General features: G+C 35.8%; 1 protein-coding gene across 4 annotated transcripts in view; it reads right to left on the bottom strand.

Moving 5' to 3' along the window:
• The window catches only part of SRBD1 (S1 RNA binding domain 1), a 261,168-nt gene that overhangs the window by 87,669 nt on the left and 152,749 nt on the right, over positions 1–20,750 (bottom strand). For all 4 annotated transcript variants that reach the window (XM_004447327.3, XM_023588117.3, XM_004447328.4 and 1 more), the window contains exon 16: positions 16,132–16,214. In XM_004447327.3, coding sequence (XP_004447384.1) covers positions 16,132–16,214 — 83 coding nt within the window. The remainder of the gene's footprint in view (positions 1–16,131; positions 16,215–20,750) is intronic.

Consider the following 20,750-nt stretch of genomic DNA (forward strand, 5'->3'; position numbering starts at 1 on the left):
TACCTACTACCACAAGAAACTTCCTATTCCCATCTTACCATATTATTTAAAATGTATATTTATAGAGAAAAATTATAAATTTATGTAATGCCTTTGAGATCAAAAGGAGAAAATTATTTTAAAATATTTTAAAATCCATTATAATTTTTTTATTTTTTTTTTTAAGGTGGTACTAGGGAGTGAACTCAGGGCCTTGTACATGTAAAGTAGGTACTCAACTCCTGAGCTACATATGCTCCCCTCCATTGTAATTTTAAACATATCAAACCAACAAGAAATTGTAATGTTACTTTGGAGTTTATGAAAATAAAAATTGAAGCAGTGTGGTCTTTAAGAGATTTTTCTGAAGTAATTCTGCACTGTGAAAAGGCTAAGAAGAGAAACGTTTCTAGCCCTACAGAGGCTGTGACTTTAAACATGATTAGAAAATGTTTTTGTTCTATTTTGAAGAGTAAAACTAAATGAAGCCAACAGTAATCTCACCTTTGTGACTTGTTTTCCAAAGTGGGTCTCAGCATAATCTAGAGAAAAGGGGTCTATTATAAAGTGGCCTAGATAGGTTCTTTTTAGGATTAAGAGGTACATTCGACTTTTATTCAGCTAGTAAAGCTACCCAAGAGGTTGAAACATCACCTTAGACTCTCAGAGAACTTTAAATTTCACTTTGTTTCCTTTCATTCTTGGCTCCAACATCAGAACAGGCTTTAAAGAAAAAAAGAAAAGGAAAGAAACCATGTCCTCCCAGATCAAAACGAAATCTATCCTGCTGTCCACATCAGTGTTTTCCAACTGCATTCGTGAAAACAACAGAATGCTTTTCCAATTGGCAATAGAGTATATGGGGCAGGGACAAGTTACACTGATAGTCCCTCTTTAGAAAACACAAACAAAACACCCTCTACATTCCCTTAAGTTTCAAAATGAATTTCAGAAGTCCTCCCCAGTCATCTTTATTTTATTACAACCCACATTCATATTTCAGTAGAATGACTACAAGGGAGTCACTAATTTTTTATCCAAACTATGGCATTTTGGCAAACGTTAGATAACCAAATGTAAATCCACAACAAGCCTCAAATACTAGAGTTGGTAATTAAATGATGAGAAACAGCTTGATTATGGGAGCGGAAAGGCAGGCTGTCAACAAACAAACAGCTGTTTCTTATTGACAACCCATAACTACACCGTGCGTCCCAACAAATGGAGGCACTTGTTTTTGTTGTTGCTATTGTGTTTGTTTTTTATTATTCTACCCTCTTCCACTCCCACCTTCAAAATATTGAGTCAATTTAAATATTAGATGTGAACCACACCAGAAGAATCAGATATACAGAATAACAAGTAAAGTACTATAGACATACAGAAAAATTCTGTAATAACTAAATGAAGTTATAAAAGTGTATTTTCCATTCTATTTCAAATGCCTGTTTTTCCCTGTGCAGTCGTCCTGTCATTACTATTTAGTAGAGGGAGCTCAGGCAATGGGCCTCCGTTTCCTCATTCCTGGATTATGACCACTCTGATTCTTTGTTCTGGAAGCTTTCACCACAGTTTTTTCCATCCCATCTAGCAGAAAGGAATGAACCTGCTTATATCTGCTGGTATGAACTAAATTACCTCTAAGAGTCCCATGTAACGTGACATTAAATGATTCTATAGATACTTGATAAGCTTCATCTGAATAAAAATAGGAATACATGAAACTTTAACATCGAAAGTTTAAAAAACCAAAACACCAAAGTAAATAAAATCTGGTATTCAATCGTCCCATCATATGAAATAAAATCACTGTCATATTTGCACCTTCAGGCACTTTGACATCTCTTTTTTCTTTCAACACTTAAAAAAAAACATATATTAATAGGTAGCCTTATCTTATTTTCCAACAAGGCATGAAGAAGTAAAATTACTTTCCCAATGTCACTAGAGAAAATGAGGTCAAAACAAGGCAAGACCACAGCTTCCTTTGGTGCCCCAGCTCTGCGTTCTTTCCACAGAATCACACTGAAATGAGGAGGTGCCAGTGGAATGGTTGTAAAATTTCAATTTAAGGGGGGCTCTCTGTCTATACAGGAGCTTTACCTCTCAGGGATTTTTATTAAATACGCCTGAATGATAATTATCTGATTGCAAGGAGGATCATTTAAGTGACTGGGCATAGTTATGTGCCGGGGGTATAATGAACCAGGTATTTCAATGTAGAGGCCAGATTTTCTTTGCAAACTTAATGATAAACATGAGGTTTCTCCACAACAAGTTATCTCCCGTCTCACTCTCAACCACAGCGCTGTATTTTGAAAAATCATGCCTATACCACCTAACAGACTGGGCTGAATGTCTTCTGTATTTTGCTGCCATTACCCAGTGGTCTGTGTTCAGTTAATATTAATTCTGGTAGTATGTCCATAAATTTGTATTTTAAAACCCCAAAAAGTTGCTTAAATTTGTCAACACATATCTGAGTACATTTCAAATTGTAAATGAAAGTAGCAGTACTTTTTTAAAAGCCTAGTTATATTTCATACCATATGAAGGGAGGGGCCCTGAGTAAGGGACTAGGGAACAAACTACCTCTTCAAAAGGAAGTCATAGGAAAGAGGCACATAAGTAAGCAGACACAGCAGGAAAAAAGGGGAAGGCAGAGAAGAACAAGGACACACTTGGAATGAAGGCTTTGCCATTACCCACGCTTTTAAAATAATGCTCTCCATTCATTTGTGGTGGGCATTGAAAGAGGAAATGACTTTTTAAAGCCAATTACCAATAATAATTTTAAATCTCAATATTTTAAGTAATATAACCATTAGGAAGACAAATCCACTTTTAACAAATCAAATGCCAGCTTACTTAGTGTCAAACATAATGTGTCTTGGAATATCGAAAACATAGTTCTAGTCTTCTAGTGGGAATACCTCAACATTTAAGAGGACCAACCAATGTTATTAAAATGAAGTTTTGCCTACAGTCCAATTTCTTTTAGAAATTTCTGCCATGGTCTACGATGTGGATGTTCACTTCTAGTCACCATGGCTGAACCTGTCTCAAAGTGATCACCTTCTCCCCAAGACTGGCTGGTGATAATGACTGAGTAACAACCTGACTTGGGGTGACAGTGCTCCTGTTCCAGTCCACCTTGTTTATACAAACCACAGGCCTGGCCCTCCCTCGTCTTTAAACTACACAAATAATGTTTCTCCTGGCTTTGGCCAACTTTCCTGGGAACTGCTCTGAAGGAATGACATAATTTTTAGAGTAAATTTAGGGTTCTAAAGAGAAGTATGGAGTAGCACTCCTTAGAAGCAGATATAAAATATAAAACTGATGGTCAATCTTACCTTCGTGGTAAGTGTTTCAGATATTAAATGACTTAATGACTTCTTATCAAATAATTGTCTTACTAATTCCGAGTCATTCAGTTTGTAAATGGTTGTTACTCGGCACATATGGAAAATGAAGGGGGTCTTTAAAAAATATTGCTGAGAAGATGACCTATTTTCCACATCACCAGATGATGCTGGATATGGCTCTGCTCCAGGGAAAACAACCTTCTCTTAGTCTTTCAATGGCTGTTTTTGAGTATACAACAGTGCTTTGTATACAGCCGACTCACTAGACATACGGATATTTTGATCCCACTCTATAGTATGTGTACTTCTGTATAGCATTACAGGCTCTGACATTACATCTTCACCTCCTCCAATAATCAACCTTCACTTCCAAACATATATTTGCCAGAGACTATTTCCCACAAGGTTGATTTTCTTTCTCACTATAGTATCTGTTTATAAATGCAACCTACAAAATGGACAAACAACAGACGCCTCACTTTTTTTCAACTCATATCCGACTCCAGGTAGTTATCCTCATATAGAGGGTAGAGTATATTTATTTATTTTGTTGAGTGCTCCTCTGAGGTATGTCTGAGGGATGCTGGTAAAATGTAAAGATGCTACTCTTTTAATACCTGAACACATGAATCCCCCTCTATTTTTTTCTTAGCTTGCTGGCAAGGACTATTTACATTATTCATATTCACTAAACGTCCACAATAAATTGAAGAAAAAATTTCAAGTGTAAAACTGGACTAAAACATTAAAGGAAAAAAAAAGAAATCATTTTGTAGATAAACTTGCTCTGGTGTTGAAAGTTAAAGTCCACAAATCAAACAGCAGTCATTTCCACAGAGCTAGGCTTTTCCACTGCTCTCACAGTGAATCACGCTGTGGTTAGTTGAAAGTGCTGTTCACATAATAAATTAACCACCTCATTTCCTTCACCACCAAAATATACATAGCACCCCCATACAGATTTGTTTTAATAAAAGTAATAAAGCAAGCCCAGAGGTTATGGTTGTTATGACATAATCACACCTCTGAGATTTAAAAACACTCACTTGCACATCATGCCTCAAAAGTCTATGCAAGCCCCCCTTCAACAAAACCTAACTGCACTCATACCCTCTGGCCCCATTTATTCCAAATAAATAATGAAACAAAAGCCTTGTAAATGTCAGGAGAAAAAATTCCCTTTCAATTATACATTTGAAAAGACAATAGACCTTTTTAGTAAAACTATTCAATAAACAGCTTGGGTTCCCTGACCTGGATTATTGAAGAAAATATATGACCAAAGTCAACAGTGGACTAAGAAGGCAGCCAACTAAGCTATTGTCTCACCCCAAAACAAGGATATTTCCTAGAGTTAGGTATTCAGTTAGACAGACAACATATCTTTATTTCTGTGGAACTGAGGGGAAAAAAAACAAAACCTTAATTCTACACAAATAGAGGCTAACATAATGATATTTAAAATTATTTAGAACCCAGGAAAGTATCCCTTGTCAATATGATTTTTCCTCAATACAGACTTTTTTCTTAGAATTCCTTTCCATGATTACCAAAAAGAAAGACAAAAATGTCCACAGTATAAGATATAAGATATAATACAACTCTCCACAGTATAAGATAGATTTGGTGGAAAAATGTGCCATGAGTGAACTCACCCCATAATTCAATGAGGCCAGTTTTCCTGTCTCTGTACTGCATTATAATCGCTTTGCAGGCTGGGTTCATTTCTAACCTGAACTCTATAAACCTCAGTCCTTTCTGAAAGAGCGTGCATTTAATGCATACTATCACCACGATGATGATGATGCCTTCCTCTTGAATTTAAAATGTAATATAACCTTACAGTAATGAACCTTACCTGTACTATTTTTAAAGACCATGATCAAATCCCTCCTCCACCCCCCTACACATATAAAGGAATGAGTTTGTCAACATTCCCGAACAATATCAGTATCTTTAGAATACACAGAACAAAATTCTCAGAAGTGGCCCTCGTGATATTTACTCATTTCTTTTCTCAATTGCTATAATTATCTAGCGCATCTTATATTTGGGTTGTCAATAGTTCTTTCTAGTGTGATCATTATTATATTACAAAGAGTAGCTTTTCACATTAGTAAAGAATTATATCCATCACACCAGTCATCAGACATAATTATAACTAAAAATTCAGCAAAAGAGAAAAGGAATATCTATATGAAGAGAAGAATTAAACATTTTTAGCAAAACCTTATTCCACAATTTTTAAATCTATATAATATCCATTTGCACAAACTTAATTCAGGTCTACCCAACAAGTTTTGAGGGAGACACTACCAAATTTTATGGTATATTCAAAGTTTAAAGTTTTCTTAAAAATACATTGATAATCAACTATATTTATAACCTACCATTCACGCACTCATTCACTCATTCATTCAGGAAATACTTATTAAATATCTACCATGCACCAGGTCTTGGGTGTTATAGAAACAGAGATGAAAATCCCCTGCCCTCATATGAGGGTATATATTCTATCAGGAAAGACAGACAATAAACAAGTAAATAAATGAACACTATGATTACAGAAATTCAAAAACGGACTGTTCATTGGGGGTGGGGGAAATGGGGGGAAAAGATAAAATAAGAGGGTCCTACTTCACAGAAAACAAAGACCATCAGGTGGGGAAGAAAGTCCCCAAAGGTCTGTTTTCTTCCTGCTCCTCCCAGCTCTCCCCCCATGCCCAGCCTTTCTTCTTCTGTCCATTCCCTTCCTGCACCCATGTGTGAATGCTGCCTCCTCAGCTCCAGCATTTTCCCTCTCCAGCATCTTCAATGTCTCCTTCTGTCCTTCTCCCTCCTGCTTATCAACATTCAAACACATTCAAACCTTGACTTAAAAATCTCACTTTAAAGATTTGTATACACTTGCCTCTTAGTGCTTAACTTTCATTCAGTCCTCAATATACTATCTGGCTTCTGTCTCCACCCCTCAACGAAATTATTCTTGTTACAGTCAGCATTGACATTTTTTTACTAAACAATAAAGACACGTTTTCAATTCTTATCCTACTTCATTTTTCAGTGTGTCACAATGTTGGTTCTTTCTTCTTCAAACTCTTACCTCCCTTAGAAATTGGCATGTTCTGATTTCCTGCCTACATTATATACACTATAGTGTATATTTGAAACCTCTGGAAATCTTGTTAAAACCAATTTTGATTCAACAGGTGTGGCTTGAGTAGGATCTCTTGCTCCTCAAAATGTGATCCCCAGACCAGCAGCACTGGCATCCCCTAGGAGTCTATTAGAAATGTAGATGCTCAGGTCCCATCCCAGAAGAAATAAATCAGAGGTTTCATATGCACATTCAAGCTTCGAAGCATTAGAAATCAGTGGTTCTCAAACATTAGCACTAAAACAGATTGCAGGATTCCATCTGCCATAATTTCTGATCCTTTAGCTCTAGGAACGGGCTCAAGAATTTGCATTTCTAACAAGTTCTCAGATGATATAAATGCTGTTCAAAGGGCCACACTTTGAGAATCACTAGTTCCCAATCCTGGCTGATTAGATTAGAATCACCTGCAGAATTTAAAAAAAATTTTTTTGATGTCCGGGGTCCACTCCCAGACCAATTAAACCAAACCAGGGGATGTGACCTAGGCTAGGTTCTTTTAAAAACTCCTCTGCTTGAACATAAAGTTTCTAATTTAGATAATTTAGGAATGGGGAAGAAGGTAGCAGTGAAAAGAAAGACTTATAGGAATAAATGCTAGTCATATTACAGTATCATTATTACACATTATACTACAATTCCTTAAACATCTGCTCTACCCAACACTGCTCTGTAAATATAATAGTCTACAAGTTTGTCCTAGGTCATATCTTTCTGAAATGATATCTAATTCTAAAAATTCACAGAAGAAAAATATCTGTGAGATAGAAAATTTCTAAAGGTACTGTTAAAACTTTGCATTAAAGAAAGATCATCTGGTCTAGTATAAAATTAGGGTCTTAAAAATGAAAGTTTGAAAGAATTATGAAAAGGAAACGTAATCTACAATTTTAAACATATCTTTTTTCATTATCACTGGAAAATGAAAATAGTTTTATTTTCTATTTATATAAATAAATCCTCATTGTTAAAAAAAAAAGTAAAGTATACATAAATATATAAGGAAGAAATTAAAACCAAATGAAAACCAAAGTTCCAGAGTTAAAACATACCTTAATCATATTGGTGGCATATATCTTCTTTTTAAATTATTTAACAAGAAGTTATAGAATATAAGAGATACCATGTACCTACCCACAAGCTTAAGAAATGAAATATAAATATAGTTGAAGCTCCTGGTGTATCCCACCTAGATCCCGCTCTCCTCCCTTTCCATGCTCCATGCAAAATACCACTATCTTAAATTACTCTGCTTGTTTTTATATCTTTACTATATATACAGGTATTCATAAATGACATATGGTATTGTTTTTCATATTTTTAAGATTTATGTCTATAGCATAATACTGTATTCTTTTTAAAATTTTTAAAAAATTTAATTGTCTTTTTTTAAAAGATACATCGCTCACAAAAAATATTACATTAACAAATATAAGAGGTTCCCATATACCCCACACACCCCCACACTCCTCCCACATCAACGACCTCTTTCATTATTGTGGCACATTCATTGCATCTAGGGAATACATTTTGGAACACTTCTGTACCACATGGATTATGGTTTACATTGTAGTTTGCACTCTCTCCCAGTCCATTCAGTGGGTTATAGCAGGATATATAATGTCCTGCATCTTCTCCGCAAGATCCATTTAGGACAACTCCAAGTCCCAAAAATGCCCCCACATCACACCTCTTCTTCCCTCTCCCTGCCCTCAGCAACTCCCATGGCACTCTCTAAGCCAAACTCAGCATGTAAATGCATTACCTTCCCCCCAGCATGGGACATAACTCTTGGGAATGAGCCTCCCTGGTGCCGAAGGATTACTACCATCATCAACTGGCGATGATTACAATCATCAACTGGTGATACAACTAGAAAAAGACCATGAATAAAAGGGGGAAATGGTAAAGCCAAATGAGTTTATATGGCTAAGAGACTTCAAAATGAGTTGGAAGGTCATCAGAGGGGTTGCGCTTATGCATGTCACAGCAGGATCCCAGAGACAAAGTAGATACAACCCCAGGCACAGGTGCTCCTGAGGGTTACAGAGACACACAGGTTCTATGGGTATGGCAAATGGCTCTGGAGTTCAGTGCCTTGCCATTGGGCCCTATTTTGGAATTTGTGCTCCTGAGTGTGATGGAGTTGGAATCAGAGGTCACTTTTCTACATATGCCTCTTCTGTCACTTTTACTGAACCTGTGATTTGTGCTAGGGTTGGTGTATACTCAGGAAACTTTTATCTCTGGACTGGTCATGTGCCAGATGGAACCTGAGCCCCAGCAGAGTTGCAACACCTACTCTCCAGTTTGTAGGACTTACCCAGGTCAGCTAACAGGGAGGTGAAGATGGTCAACCACCACACCAGGGAACCAAGAGTGCCTACAACTGCAAGCAGGAGAATCACATCCATCAGCCATGTGGGATCTAAGCCCCCTCTTGATTTAGAAGTGGAGTGGACATCACCATCCCAGAGTCCACAGGATGGAGGAATAAAATATAAATTAGAGTGGACTTACTGGTATTCTACTATAGAACTATTGTGACTCTAGCAATGGAAGAAATTGTACCACTGTACATATTCTGCAACTTGCTTTTTCTCAATATTATTTCTTGTGAGGTCTATCCATATTGAGGACCCTATTTGGGGTCATCTTCACTGCTATTAGTATTCCACTGTCTGAGTATACTAGTTTATCCATTTCCCAGAAAATGGTCATTTATGTTGTTCATAAATTTTCACTATTATAAATAGTGCTTCGATGAACTTCTGTGCAAGTACTCTTATGTGCATGTGAAAGAACTTTCTGAGGCTATGTATACCTAGCAACAGAATTGCTGAATTGAAAAAGAATGCTCATCTCCAACTTTACCAATTTCTAATTGCTTTCAAAAGTGGTTGTACCCATCTATACTCTTAGAAGCAATGTACAAGATTACTAATGTTCCACAAGCTTGTGACATCTGAATTTTCAGACTAATTTTTGTCTACTTGAAGGATTTCCCATCATGATTTTAGTTTGCATTTCTCCAATTACTAGTGAGATAGATAACTTTTTAAAATAACTTATTGGTCATTTGCATTTCCTTTCCTGTGAATTACCTGTCCAGACCCTTTCCTATTTTCTTCTGTTAAATTGTTTGTCTTCCTTTCCTCTTGATTTGTTGGAGATCTTTATATATTCTAGATATTACTTCTTTATAGTTAAATGTGTTGCAAATACCTTTTCCCTATATGTCTGTGGACTGTCTTTGTTTATACTGTTTTCTGATTCAGAGATAGTTTAGATTCTAATGTGCAGAATTTTTAAATCTTTCCTTAAGATGGAGTTTCTAATGTCTTGTTTAATTTTTTTTTTCAATCATCCATGATAAGTACTCATTTTAAACACCATGAAAAGTTTGAGAAATTTGAACATTTTTGTGATGTATGAAAACTAGTAGGGGAATTTGACTAAAATAGAAATTGACTGAGTTTCATAGTCCCTGGTCAATGATATACAAAGAGTAAACAAACAAAAGATAAAGGACATTAGATATTTTGTTATTAATAGTTTAAGATATTATTGGTAAAAGATTCTTCAAATCATACTAAAAATGCAGGGTGTATGTGTATGTGTGTATGTCTTATTACATAGTCATATTACATTTTTAGGAACCTGAGAAAACAAAAGTGAATACTTTCATTCACCTTGAAGGGGACAAAATCCCCAAAACAGAATTTTAAGAACTTTAATTTTAAATAATTAGAAAAGTCTAATACATGAGTTTGGCTTGTACTCTCAGTCAAGGTCAATTACTTCTTTTCTATAACAAGACATTTCCTTCCAATTTGGTCTCTGCATGGCCACAAATGAATGATATATCTGCAGAGCTAAGTTTGAATTTCATCTATAATATTCTTTAAAGTAGAGATTCAGGCACAGTCAGTATTCTGGGAATTATAGTTAAGGGACAAGATTGCAAAAACATTTTGTTAAGGAATGTAGTATGAATGTTGCTTCAATTTAGAACATTTTCCTCTTTGTTTTACCTTTGGATTTTCTCTATTTCAAAATATTGCTTTAGTATAGGGGATAAAAAAAATCTAGGCAAAAGCCACCTCACTGTCCCTGGGGCAGCTGCCTTTCTGTATCCCACTCTAAAATGATAATTAATGGATTAAAATATTTAAAACAATTTGAACAAGCACTATAGAAAAGATGAGGAATGTTACAATTTATAGACCTAAACTGAAACAATATTTAATAATTCCTACCTGTTAACTATAACACCATTCTTAACAGTATTGTCACCATTGAAGAGGTGCATTTTTATATTATTAAACCTAGCATACCACAAAAAAGGTGGGGAAAAATATAAATTCCCATGTTTGAGATTTCACTATGTTTAACTGGGAAGATAATTTTCCTTTTATAGTCACTCCTCATTATTCACAATAATGAGGAATAAAGATGGCCTAGACACAGAAAATCCATTAAGGGTTCCAAAAACTCATTCTGAACAATCATGTCATTCTCTAATATCATCAAATGATCTACATGAGAAGTCCAAAAGGAAGAAGGAGGGCTCTTCTGAGTGTTTCCTACTTTACTGTGCATGCTCATTACCAATGAAGGTGTTAATAGCACAGAAGTATCTAAAAGAAGGTCCAAAGAAGGAATAAACAGCAAGTGAATTTAACTAACTTAAGTTGGGCTTCTCAGGATATGACAAGACCAGGCTAAACCACCATTCCACATATCCCACATGAACTCAACATAGCCAACACTGCATTATCCTGCTCTCACTCCACAATGTTTTCTTGGGAGTAATACCAAGCCATGTTCCAGCAAAGGAGTCTTTAGGGGTCAGTTAGGGATATGTTGTCATTCAACCACACTGGCTGCCTCGTTCTCTCCAAAAATGATGACAGGCATATGTTTTTAAAATCATCTCCCCCATTTTCTAAGACAAGAATTGGCATTGCTGCCTTTAGCATTTTACTTGTTATTAAACTAAAAGTACTTAAGTTGCTATTGAAATAATATTATGGTCTATTATTTCATTTAATTCTTTAACATCCTTTCTTCAAATAGCTTTCATTTTACTCATCACCAATGTTGTACAGTTATTACTATCTTAAATGAGAATGATGATACGTATGAAATGTACAGCAAAAGCACTTAGAGATCCCAACTTAAAGGGAATTTAGTCCTACTCTAGTTGTAGTGGAATTCCATGTATCAAGGCTTAAAATTAAGTGGTCCATTGCCTGGGATATGGAAATGGATATATATTTTACAATAATTTCCCCTAATACATAATCACTAAAGAAAGTTTGAAAAGTAAAAAATAAAAAAGAAATAAAAATCATTAACCACGCCAACCCAAGATATAAATACCTGCCAGGTTTTTTTCCTCAATGCAAATACTTATGTACATTTTAAGAATACAAATTAGTCTTATTTATATTGCAACTTTGTTGCAATTTTAAAAATTATATCAAGGGCAATTTTACATGTCATTAAATCTTTCTTGAAAGACTGAATTTTTAATGGCTGTAAAATATTTCAATAGATGGATATACCATTATTCATGTAACTGTTTTTCTATTGTGGTCACTTCCAATATTTTGCTATTAACAGCAAACTTGTATGTAAATCTTATTAGTTCTTATTATTACCTCAGAACAAATTCCTAAAAGGAGAACTATAGGGCAAAGGGATGCTTTTTAAAAAGTACATTTTGATAAGTATTAACTATTTGCTAGAAATAACCAATTTATGTTTCCACCACAGTGTATGTGATATTCATTTCAGTGTTCTTGCCGGCACAGATTTTTATCATTTTTTACAACTTTATTCACTCTATAGGCTGAAATACTATCCTTTTGTTTAATCTGGATTTCTTTGAAAAAGAGAGAATTCATATTTCTTCTTTGGTTAAGTCATAATATGTCAAGGCTCTTGTGGCAAATAATTTTCTTGGTTCATCATCTGCCTTTAAGTTGGTGTGTTAACATTTGACCCAGCAAATCCACTCCAAGTATATAGCCAAGAAAAATAAACATATGCATGCACACAAAAACTTGTACATAAATGTTCATGACAGAATTATTCATAACACCCCAAAAGTGACAACAACTCAAATGTCCATCAAATGATGAATGGATAAACGAGGTGTTATATATACATACAATGGAATATTATTCAGCAATAGAAAGAAATGAAGTACTGTTAACATGATGCAACATGGAATGAACCTGATTCTAAGTGAGAGATGCCAGTCACAAAAGGCCACATATTATAGGATTCCATTTATATTAACAATCCAGACTATGCAAATCTATAAAGACAGAAAGTAAATTAGTGGTTCTCTAGTTACTGGGAAGGATGGGCATGGAGAGTGAATGCTAATGGATATGCAGTTTCTTTCTGGAGTGATGAATATGTTAAAAAATTAGATTGTAGTGACAGTTTCACAACCCTATGAATATATACATATACAATGACTTTTATACTTTGGGTGAATTGTATGGTATGTGATTATATCTCAATAAAGCTGTTTTAAAATTTTATATGTTAATATATTATGGCCTATTCTTTATTCCTATAAAAAGTATATTTGTCTCTAAAGTTTAGAATAGGTTTTTTACTGCATTTTGAAGCTATGTTGTGAGATAACACAGAATGTGTAAGGCAATTATATCTTCTTGGGAGACTGTATTATTAATACAGTTATTAATATGAAATAGTCCTGCTTGTCTTATTTAATGTTTTGTCTTAAATTCTACTTTGATATTAACAATGCTGTGGCTTTCTTTTTCATTTGTGAGAGTATCTTCTTCATACTTTCAATATCAAGGTTGATTTTTTTCTTTAGAAGTGTCTTTACATATACAGTATGTGTATGTATTTTATTGTTAATAGTCTGAATTCTATTGATAGGGAAATTTAATACATCCCTTTATCTATTACCTTTACCTATTCCTATCATCTTACATTTTATTACTTTTTTTTTTTCTTTTTCCTGTCTTTGGTTGAAATGATCAACTTTTAATTTTTTTCAGTCTCATGATTTATATTAAATATCCTATTTGTGATTACCCTCATATATTTCAATAACATTTTTCTAACAAATTCTACAGTAAGTTCATCTATATCTGAATCTTTTTCCTGAGAAAAAAGAATCCCAACACTATCACTTCTTTTTCCTTTACCTTGTCATGTTGAAATGATCTGGTTCAGACTGATACATATTTAAGGATTAATATTATAGGTCAAAAATTCTGGGACTCAATTAGATCTTTGACCTCCAAGATGAGACTCCTTGAACTTCCTGACAATCAAAAGCTACCTAAGGTATTGCCCAGCCCCTTTGACCTTTATGCTACACTTAGTGCCTAGGTAGATGCAAAGTATTTTGAGGGAGGGTGTTACTACAGGCCTACCTACTCTAAATGCACCTCCTGATCTGATACTAACAGACCCTCTTCACACTACTTGAATCCCCTGACTCTGGTTTAGAGCTTCCTGGAACAGCACCTACCTCAAGAACACTGTTGATATTTATGTTTTGAGCTGTGGCTCCAATTTTTTTCTCTTTGAATGTGATTCCTCTTGCTCAATACCATTCACAAATTCCTGAAATTTCCATATTTTTTGCCTTGCAGGCAATCATCAATGTTTCATATAAGTGTGTGTTTATATAGGCCCAATATACACTTACACTTTTTCTGTCATCTCATGGAACTTAGTTATGTGGTTAAAGAATATTCATGAGCTCAGCTCACCATCTTGATTACTTTCTGAGTTTCATTATTTGCTAAATAGCCAATACTCAATGTCAGTAATGGTATTTCTCTAAACCTTAGACTAGTATATCTAACTCCTATTTGAGATTTTTTCAATTTCTTACAAACATCCCAAGCTGAAGTGCCAAATTGAATTACTGATCTTACCACACCAAATCTGCTCTACCCAGGCATCATCCACACCTCAAAACTCTTGCAGTAAATTCTCAACAACTCCTTTCTCTGACTTATCACCAAATAGTCCTTACAAAACAGAATCAACATCTTTCTAGCTCACTACCATCAGTTTTGCCCAAACCACCATCATTCCTCACCCTGGACTAGAGTAGCTGCCTCTAAATTGGTCTTAATGCTTCTCCTTTTCCTCTCTAATTCCTTCTCTCCAGAGTAGTCAGAGTCAATGTTTAAAAACACAAATCATACCATGTCACTCTCTTGCTTAAAACACTTCCATTATTTCTCACTGCTGTTGGAATAAATTGCAAATTCTTTAAGGTTAAATGCTATCTCTAAATCAAAACCTGCCCTGCTATTTATTTAAGAGATCTCTATGATGGCAATAGCTTATGAGCCTGCCTGGATTCTGTACGTATGACTTCCCTTTCCTCTGTTCTACTACCTAACTTGCTGAGAAGCTCCCTAACTTCACCTTGAATCATATAACTATAATTTCTCTTAACAAGAATGCCTATATCACAAAACAGTTATAGCTGTACTCTTGAGGTAACAGGCATTTCTAACTAGTTGTAACTAGATCAGGCCCTTCAGCAACTATCCTTTCCAAATGAACAAGCCTAGTTAAAGTCTAACTTGTTATAAAATGGGAACATTCCCAGCTAATTCCCAAATATGACAGGTTAGTCCAGGCTTTGCCATTGTGTGATCCTGAGTAAAAATCCTAACTACTCTAGCACCATAGCTTCTTTTTCTGTCAAAAAAGAAAGGAGGATTGTATGATTCCTAGATCTCTTCCATTTTAGTGGTCACAGATTTCACGTTCTAACATAATATCTCTATATAGAAAGTGTAGTATCTATTACTTAAATTCCATAAAAATTGTACAGAGGGTAATATTTTATTTCAGGTTTAAGAAGAACTTAAACTCCATAAAAAGGAAAAGAATTTTATTCCAGGCTTCTGGAAACAACTTAAGTCCCATATGCCATTCTGCTATCTCCGTGGATTCACTTTGCCAAGATTTAGTGTTGTCCCCAACTGCCCAATGAACACACACAATCTTAAGAATCAAAAATGCAGTTACTGCTATTGCTGCTGCTACTACTACTACTACTACTACTACTACTACTACTACTACATCAACAACACAATTGAAGGATTTAAGACCACACTGGCTAATAATAAAAAACTAACTCCAATAATAAAAGGAATGGAAAACACAGCAAAAAAATAAAGTGGAGCAGGTACCAAAGACGACTTCTTGAAAGATTAATAAATCAAAAAGAACTTTTGGTTCACACAAAAAACCAACATTCCCCTTGCTCCACACCTACTACTCCCATTTATATAACAATGCTAAAAGAACAAAGCTCTCTGGATTAAGTTACTGCTCTGATCTAATAATCTAATAAATTATATCAATAGTCTTTAAATCTGACTACAGTCAATTCCAAGTCTTGATCAAAGCCATTTAATGTCAGGGAAAAAAGGGAATTCCCTCCTCTAACTTATAACTCCTAACTACCTTCCCCGCACCTGTACAACCTTTGAAAATGGGGATCTACATCCAATGACACTTAATTACTATGCCAGGTTTCAGTACTGCTCTTTGTATTGATGGATTTCATAAATTAAATGATTCATATTGCTTTACCTGATACATTCCAACTCCAATGTGCTTTGGCTCAATTTTTACTAGCTCAGCTAATGGATCTTGTACACGCCGCGCTATGGAAACTGAAAAAAACAATAAAAAAACAAGTATGGCTTAATGTGACAGGCAATATTCAGATAACTACTCATATTAGTTTTTCAAGATGAAAGTAATTAATCTTTTTTCCTTCTCATTCGAAAACAAAAAACAAAAACCATCCAACAATATAGCTAAGTTTCAAAATTCCCCTTTTTTTCCACACAAAAAGTAGATGCAAATTTTCAGAATTATGTTGTCAGAATTTCTAGGCATTTACCACCACAAATAGATTGAAAGGTTATAGATTTGGAAAAACATATAAAAACAGTTTTTATACTTGCACAATTACCTACTCATCTTCAAATACAGCACAGTAGGACATCTCATGCTTTAAGGATCAAAATAGATACTTGATTTACTTTTAAATAATACTGCATTATTATAAATATACATGTATTTGTACATCAAATATTATTAAGACTGGATCATGATAATAATGAATAAATGATGGAATCGTTTCTTAATGCTACACAAGAGACTGATTTTGCTGGCTAGTGAATACACTTGTACGGCCTTGAATATGACTGGAAGATTACCCTATGAAGTGATGTCCTTGAGTCCCAACTGGCTGTTTCCTAACACACAGTTGTAACCACATTCCTTTCTTGACCATCACAACTAATGTTCAAGAACCTTGGTAGTTAACTTCAAACATGCCTTTATCTCTGTCAAGATTTTACTTAATTACCATTTATTATCATCAGTTTTCCCAATTAAGATATATATTTTTTAAAGATTTATTTATTTATTTATTTCTCTCCCCTCCCCACCCCACCCCGGTTGTCTGTTCTCTGTGTCTATTTGCTGTGTCTTCTTTGTCCACTTCTGTTGTTGTCAGCGGTACAGGAATCTGTGTTTTCTTTTTCTGTTGCATCATCTTGTTGTGTCAGTTCTCTGTGTGCACGGCACCATTCCTGGGCAGGCTGCACTTTCTTTTGTGCTGGGCAGCTCTCCTTACGGGGCACACTCCTTGCACGTGGGGCTCCCCTACACAGGGGACACCCCTGCGTGGCAGGGCACTCCTTGCGCACATCAGCACTGCACATGGGCCAGCTCCACACGGGTCAAGGAGGCCCAGGATTTGAATCGCGGACCTCCCATGTAGTAGATGGATGCCCTAACCACTGGGCCAAGTCCACCGCCTGCTAAGATATGTTAACTTGATATCTACTTTAGTTTAGAAGACAGAGTTAGCTGAAGAAAAGAAATTTGTTGCTAATCTTAAGTAACTTGTAAAGACATCTCCTATTTTTTTTGTCCAAGTAGCATGGTTACATTGAATCCTGATATATGAATATCTTCCATTTTTTAAGCACATGAAAGCTAGTCAGTGTCACCTACTCATATAGAAGGTTGGGTGAAAACTAAATACAGTGAAAACATTGAGGCCATCAGAGGAAACACCATGCCTGTTTTCATGTTAAACTGCTCAAGGTCTTAACACCAGAAGCTACCTCTTGCAAGCGACTATCAAGAATCTCCTGTCACTGATTTTTATCACCCCTCTCATCAAAGATAAGATCTACTGTGAACATCAGGTTCATTGCACATTCAAATCTTTTTCATATCTTTTATTATATGTAACATATGGTGACAGTAGAAGCTTGAAAAGCAGGTTTAGAGAGCAATAAACTGGTGTTATACAATCTGCTTGTTTCTCTCCCAGAAGAGACGGAGGGCTTCACATATACCTTTCTTGTCAAAAATCACAAAAGCTTAAGTAGTGCATGTATTGCAGGTTAAAGGAGAAATGTTTTCCTCTGATAATTACATTTATAATAAGAAATTACAGTGCCACCAGAACCATGCTTGCTATTCTCCAAAGCCAATACTACTCTTTTTAATCCTAGCCTTTATACATATAATGCAATAAGAATGATTTTCATACATCTACATTTACTGCTGAAATACTTTCCATATTAAAAGCAAGCAAACAAAAAACGACACACATCAGTAAACCAAGTTAAGAATATAGGCATAAAGGGAAGCGGACTTGGCCCAATGAATAGAGCATCCGCCTACCACATGGGAGGTTCGTGGTTCAAACCCCGGCCCTCCTTGACCTGTGTGGAGCTGGCCCATGTACAGTGCTGATGGGCACAAGTAGCATCTTGCCACACAGGGGTGTCCCCCACGTAGGGGAGCCCCACGTGCAAGGAGTGCTCCCTATAAGGAGAGCCACCCAGCACGAAAGAAAATGCAGCCTGCCCAGGAATGGCACCGCAACATGGAGAGGTGACACAACAAGATGACGCAACAAAACAGAAACACAGATTCCGGTGCTCCTGACAACAACAGAAGCGGACAAAAAGAAGAACATGCAGCAAATGAACACAGAGAACAGACAACTGGGGCAGGCGAGGGGGTGGGGAAGGGGAGAGAAATAAATAAAATAAATCTTTAAAAAAAAAAGAATATAGGCATAAGAACATTCACTATGTAGGAAGTACTAGAAATTTAATAAAAGGATATCAATAATGAGTAAAGTCCTCAAACCTACCCCTTTAGGAAAACCAACATTATGAACATCTAAACTTAGAAATTGGCTAGAGCAACTGTATCATGGTAAATGTGGGCAGATTCCCAAATTTACAAATTTCTGAAATATATAAGAGAAATTAAAATTGTTTTCTATTTGGTCTCATTCTAGCTGATTCACTGCTATTGTCTCCTTTATCCACCCTAATATTACTAAAGACAGCAGAAAAATCGGTCGGAAATTATATAATCTAGGTGGCATACTAATTCTACAATATGTCCTAAGAGTCTCTGAAGTTAGTGTTCCCAGCAAAAAACCTTGATAAAGATTCCAATGTTTCTAGAATTGTTATTTTCCTGTCACATGCTGTTCAACTCTATAAAATACAAATAACCAAGCATGGAAGGGATGGGAGGAGAGGAACACTCTATAAAACACAATTCAAAAAGTAGTTTCCTCAGGCTTTGGAGAGAAGATGATGCTATTTTCCTCCTGGCAGAACATTTAAGAGGAGTGTTATTTAGTAGACAATAATAGCGGGGAGTTCTAGGTTGAGAGTAAGAAGGCTGACAACAGATTTCAAGAAGTAAGAAATGGATAGGTGGTTAGGGAAAAGGGACTTAGATTGTTGATAAAGAGAATGAAGAAAAAGGAAGAATCAAGGCCCCAAACTCGGGAACGTATATATTTTGGGAGAGAGAAAAAGAGGAAACAGTAAAAAAGGCAGAGACTACATGGTGAGAAGGTGTAATAAAAGAGGTCAAAAAGACTTTAGAAAAATGTTAAATGGAGTTAATTAGATTGCTGATAAAGAGAATGAAGAAAGGAAGAGTCACGATGGCCCAAAACCTCAGGAACATCTATATTTTGGGATAGAAAGGAAAAAGAGGAAATAGTGAAAAAGGCAGAGAGGTGAGGAGAACATGTAGTAATAGAAGTAAAAAAGACTTCTGGAAAATGTTAAACATAGAGGTATCATATGTCCCCCAATTTTCACTCCTAGGTATATACCCAAGAGAAATAAAGAACATATGTCTACACAAAAACTCGAATGTGAATTTTTATAGTGGCATTATTCATAAAGGCCAAAAAGTAAAAACAACCCAAAAGACCATAGACAGAATAATGCATAAACAAAATGTGGTATATAAATAAAATAAAATATTTGGCAATAAAAAGCAATGATGGATTTATGTAACATTTATGTAATCTAAAACTTCTTTAAAAATAAAAAAAAATTAATTAAAAAAACAAAAAAGGAATGAAGTACTAAAACATGCTACCACATGGAGAATGAACTCAAAAACATGCCGTTAAGTGAAAGAAGCCAGTCAAAAAGATCACATGTTACATGTTCTATTTATAAGAATTGTTCAGAATAGGCAAAGTTTACACAGACAGAAAGTAGATGGGGGAAGCGAATTTGGCTCAATTGAGAGAGTGTCTGCCTACCACATGGGAGGTCCAGGGTTCAAACCCAGGGCCTCCTAACCCGTGTGGTGAGTTGGCCCATGTGCAGTGCTGATGCACGCAAGGAGTGTTGTGCCACGCAGGGGTGTCCCCCACATAGGGAAGCCCCACAAGTAAGGAGTGCACCCCGTAAGGAGTGCACCCCGTAAGGAGAGCCACCCTGTGTGAAAAAAGCACAGCCTGCCCAGAAGTGGGACAGCACACAGAGAGAGCTGACACAAATAATGCAACAGAAAGAGACACAGATTCCCGGTGCCACTGACAAGAATGTAAGCGGACACAGAAAAACACACAGCAAACGGACACAGAGAGCAGACAATGGGGGCAGGGGGAAATAAATAAATAAAAAATAAATCTTGAAAAAAAAAAAGAAAGTAGATGAGTGGTTGCTAGAGGTTGTGGGGAGAGGAAATGGGGAGTGACTGCTAACAGGTATGGGTTTCTTTTTTGGATGATGAAAATGTTTTAAACATTGTTCTGGGAAGCGAATTTGGCCCAACAGATAGGGCTTCTGCCTACCACATGGGAGGTCCAAGATTCAAACCCAGGGCCTCCTGGCCCCGTGTGATGA

This window comes from Dasypus novemcinctus, chromosome 17 (assembly GCF_030445035.2).
Source record: "Dasypus novemcinctus isolate mDasNov1 chromosome 17, mDasNov1.1.hap2, whole genome shotgun sequence".
NCBI lineage: Eukaryota > Metazoa > Chordata > Mammalia > Cingulata > Dasypodidae > Dasypus > Dasypus novemcinctus.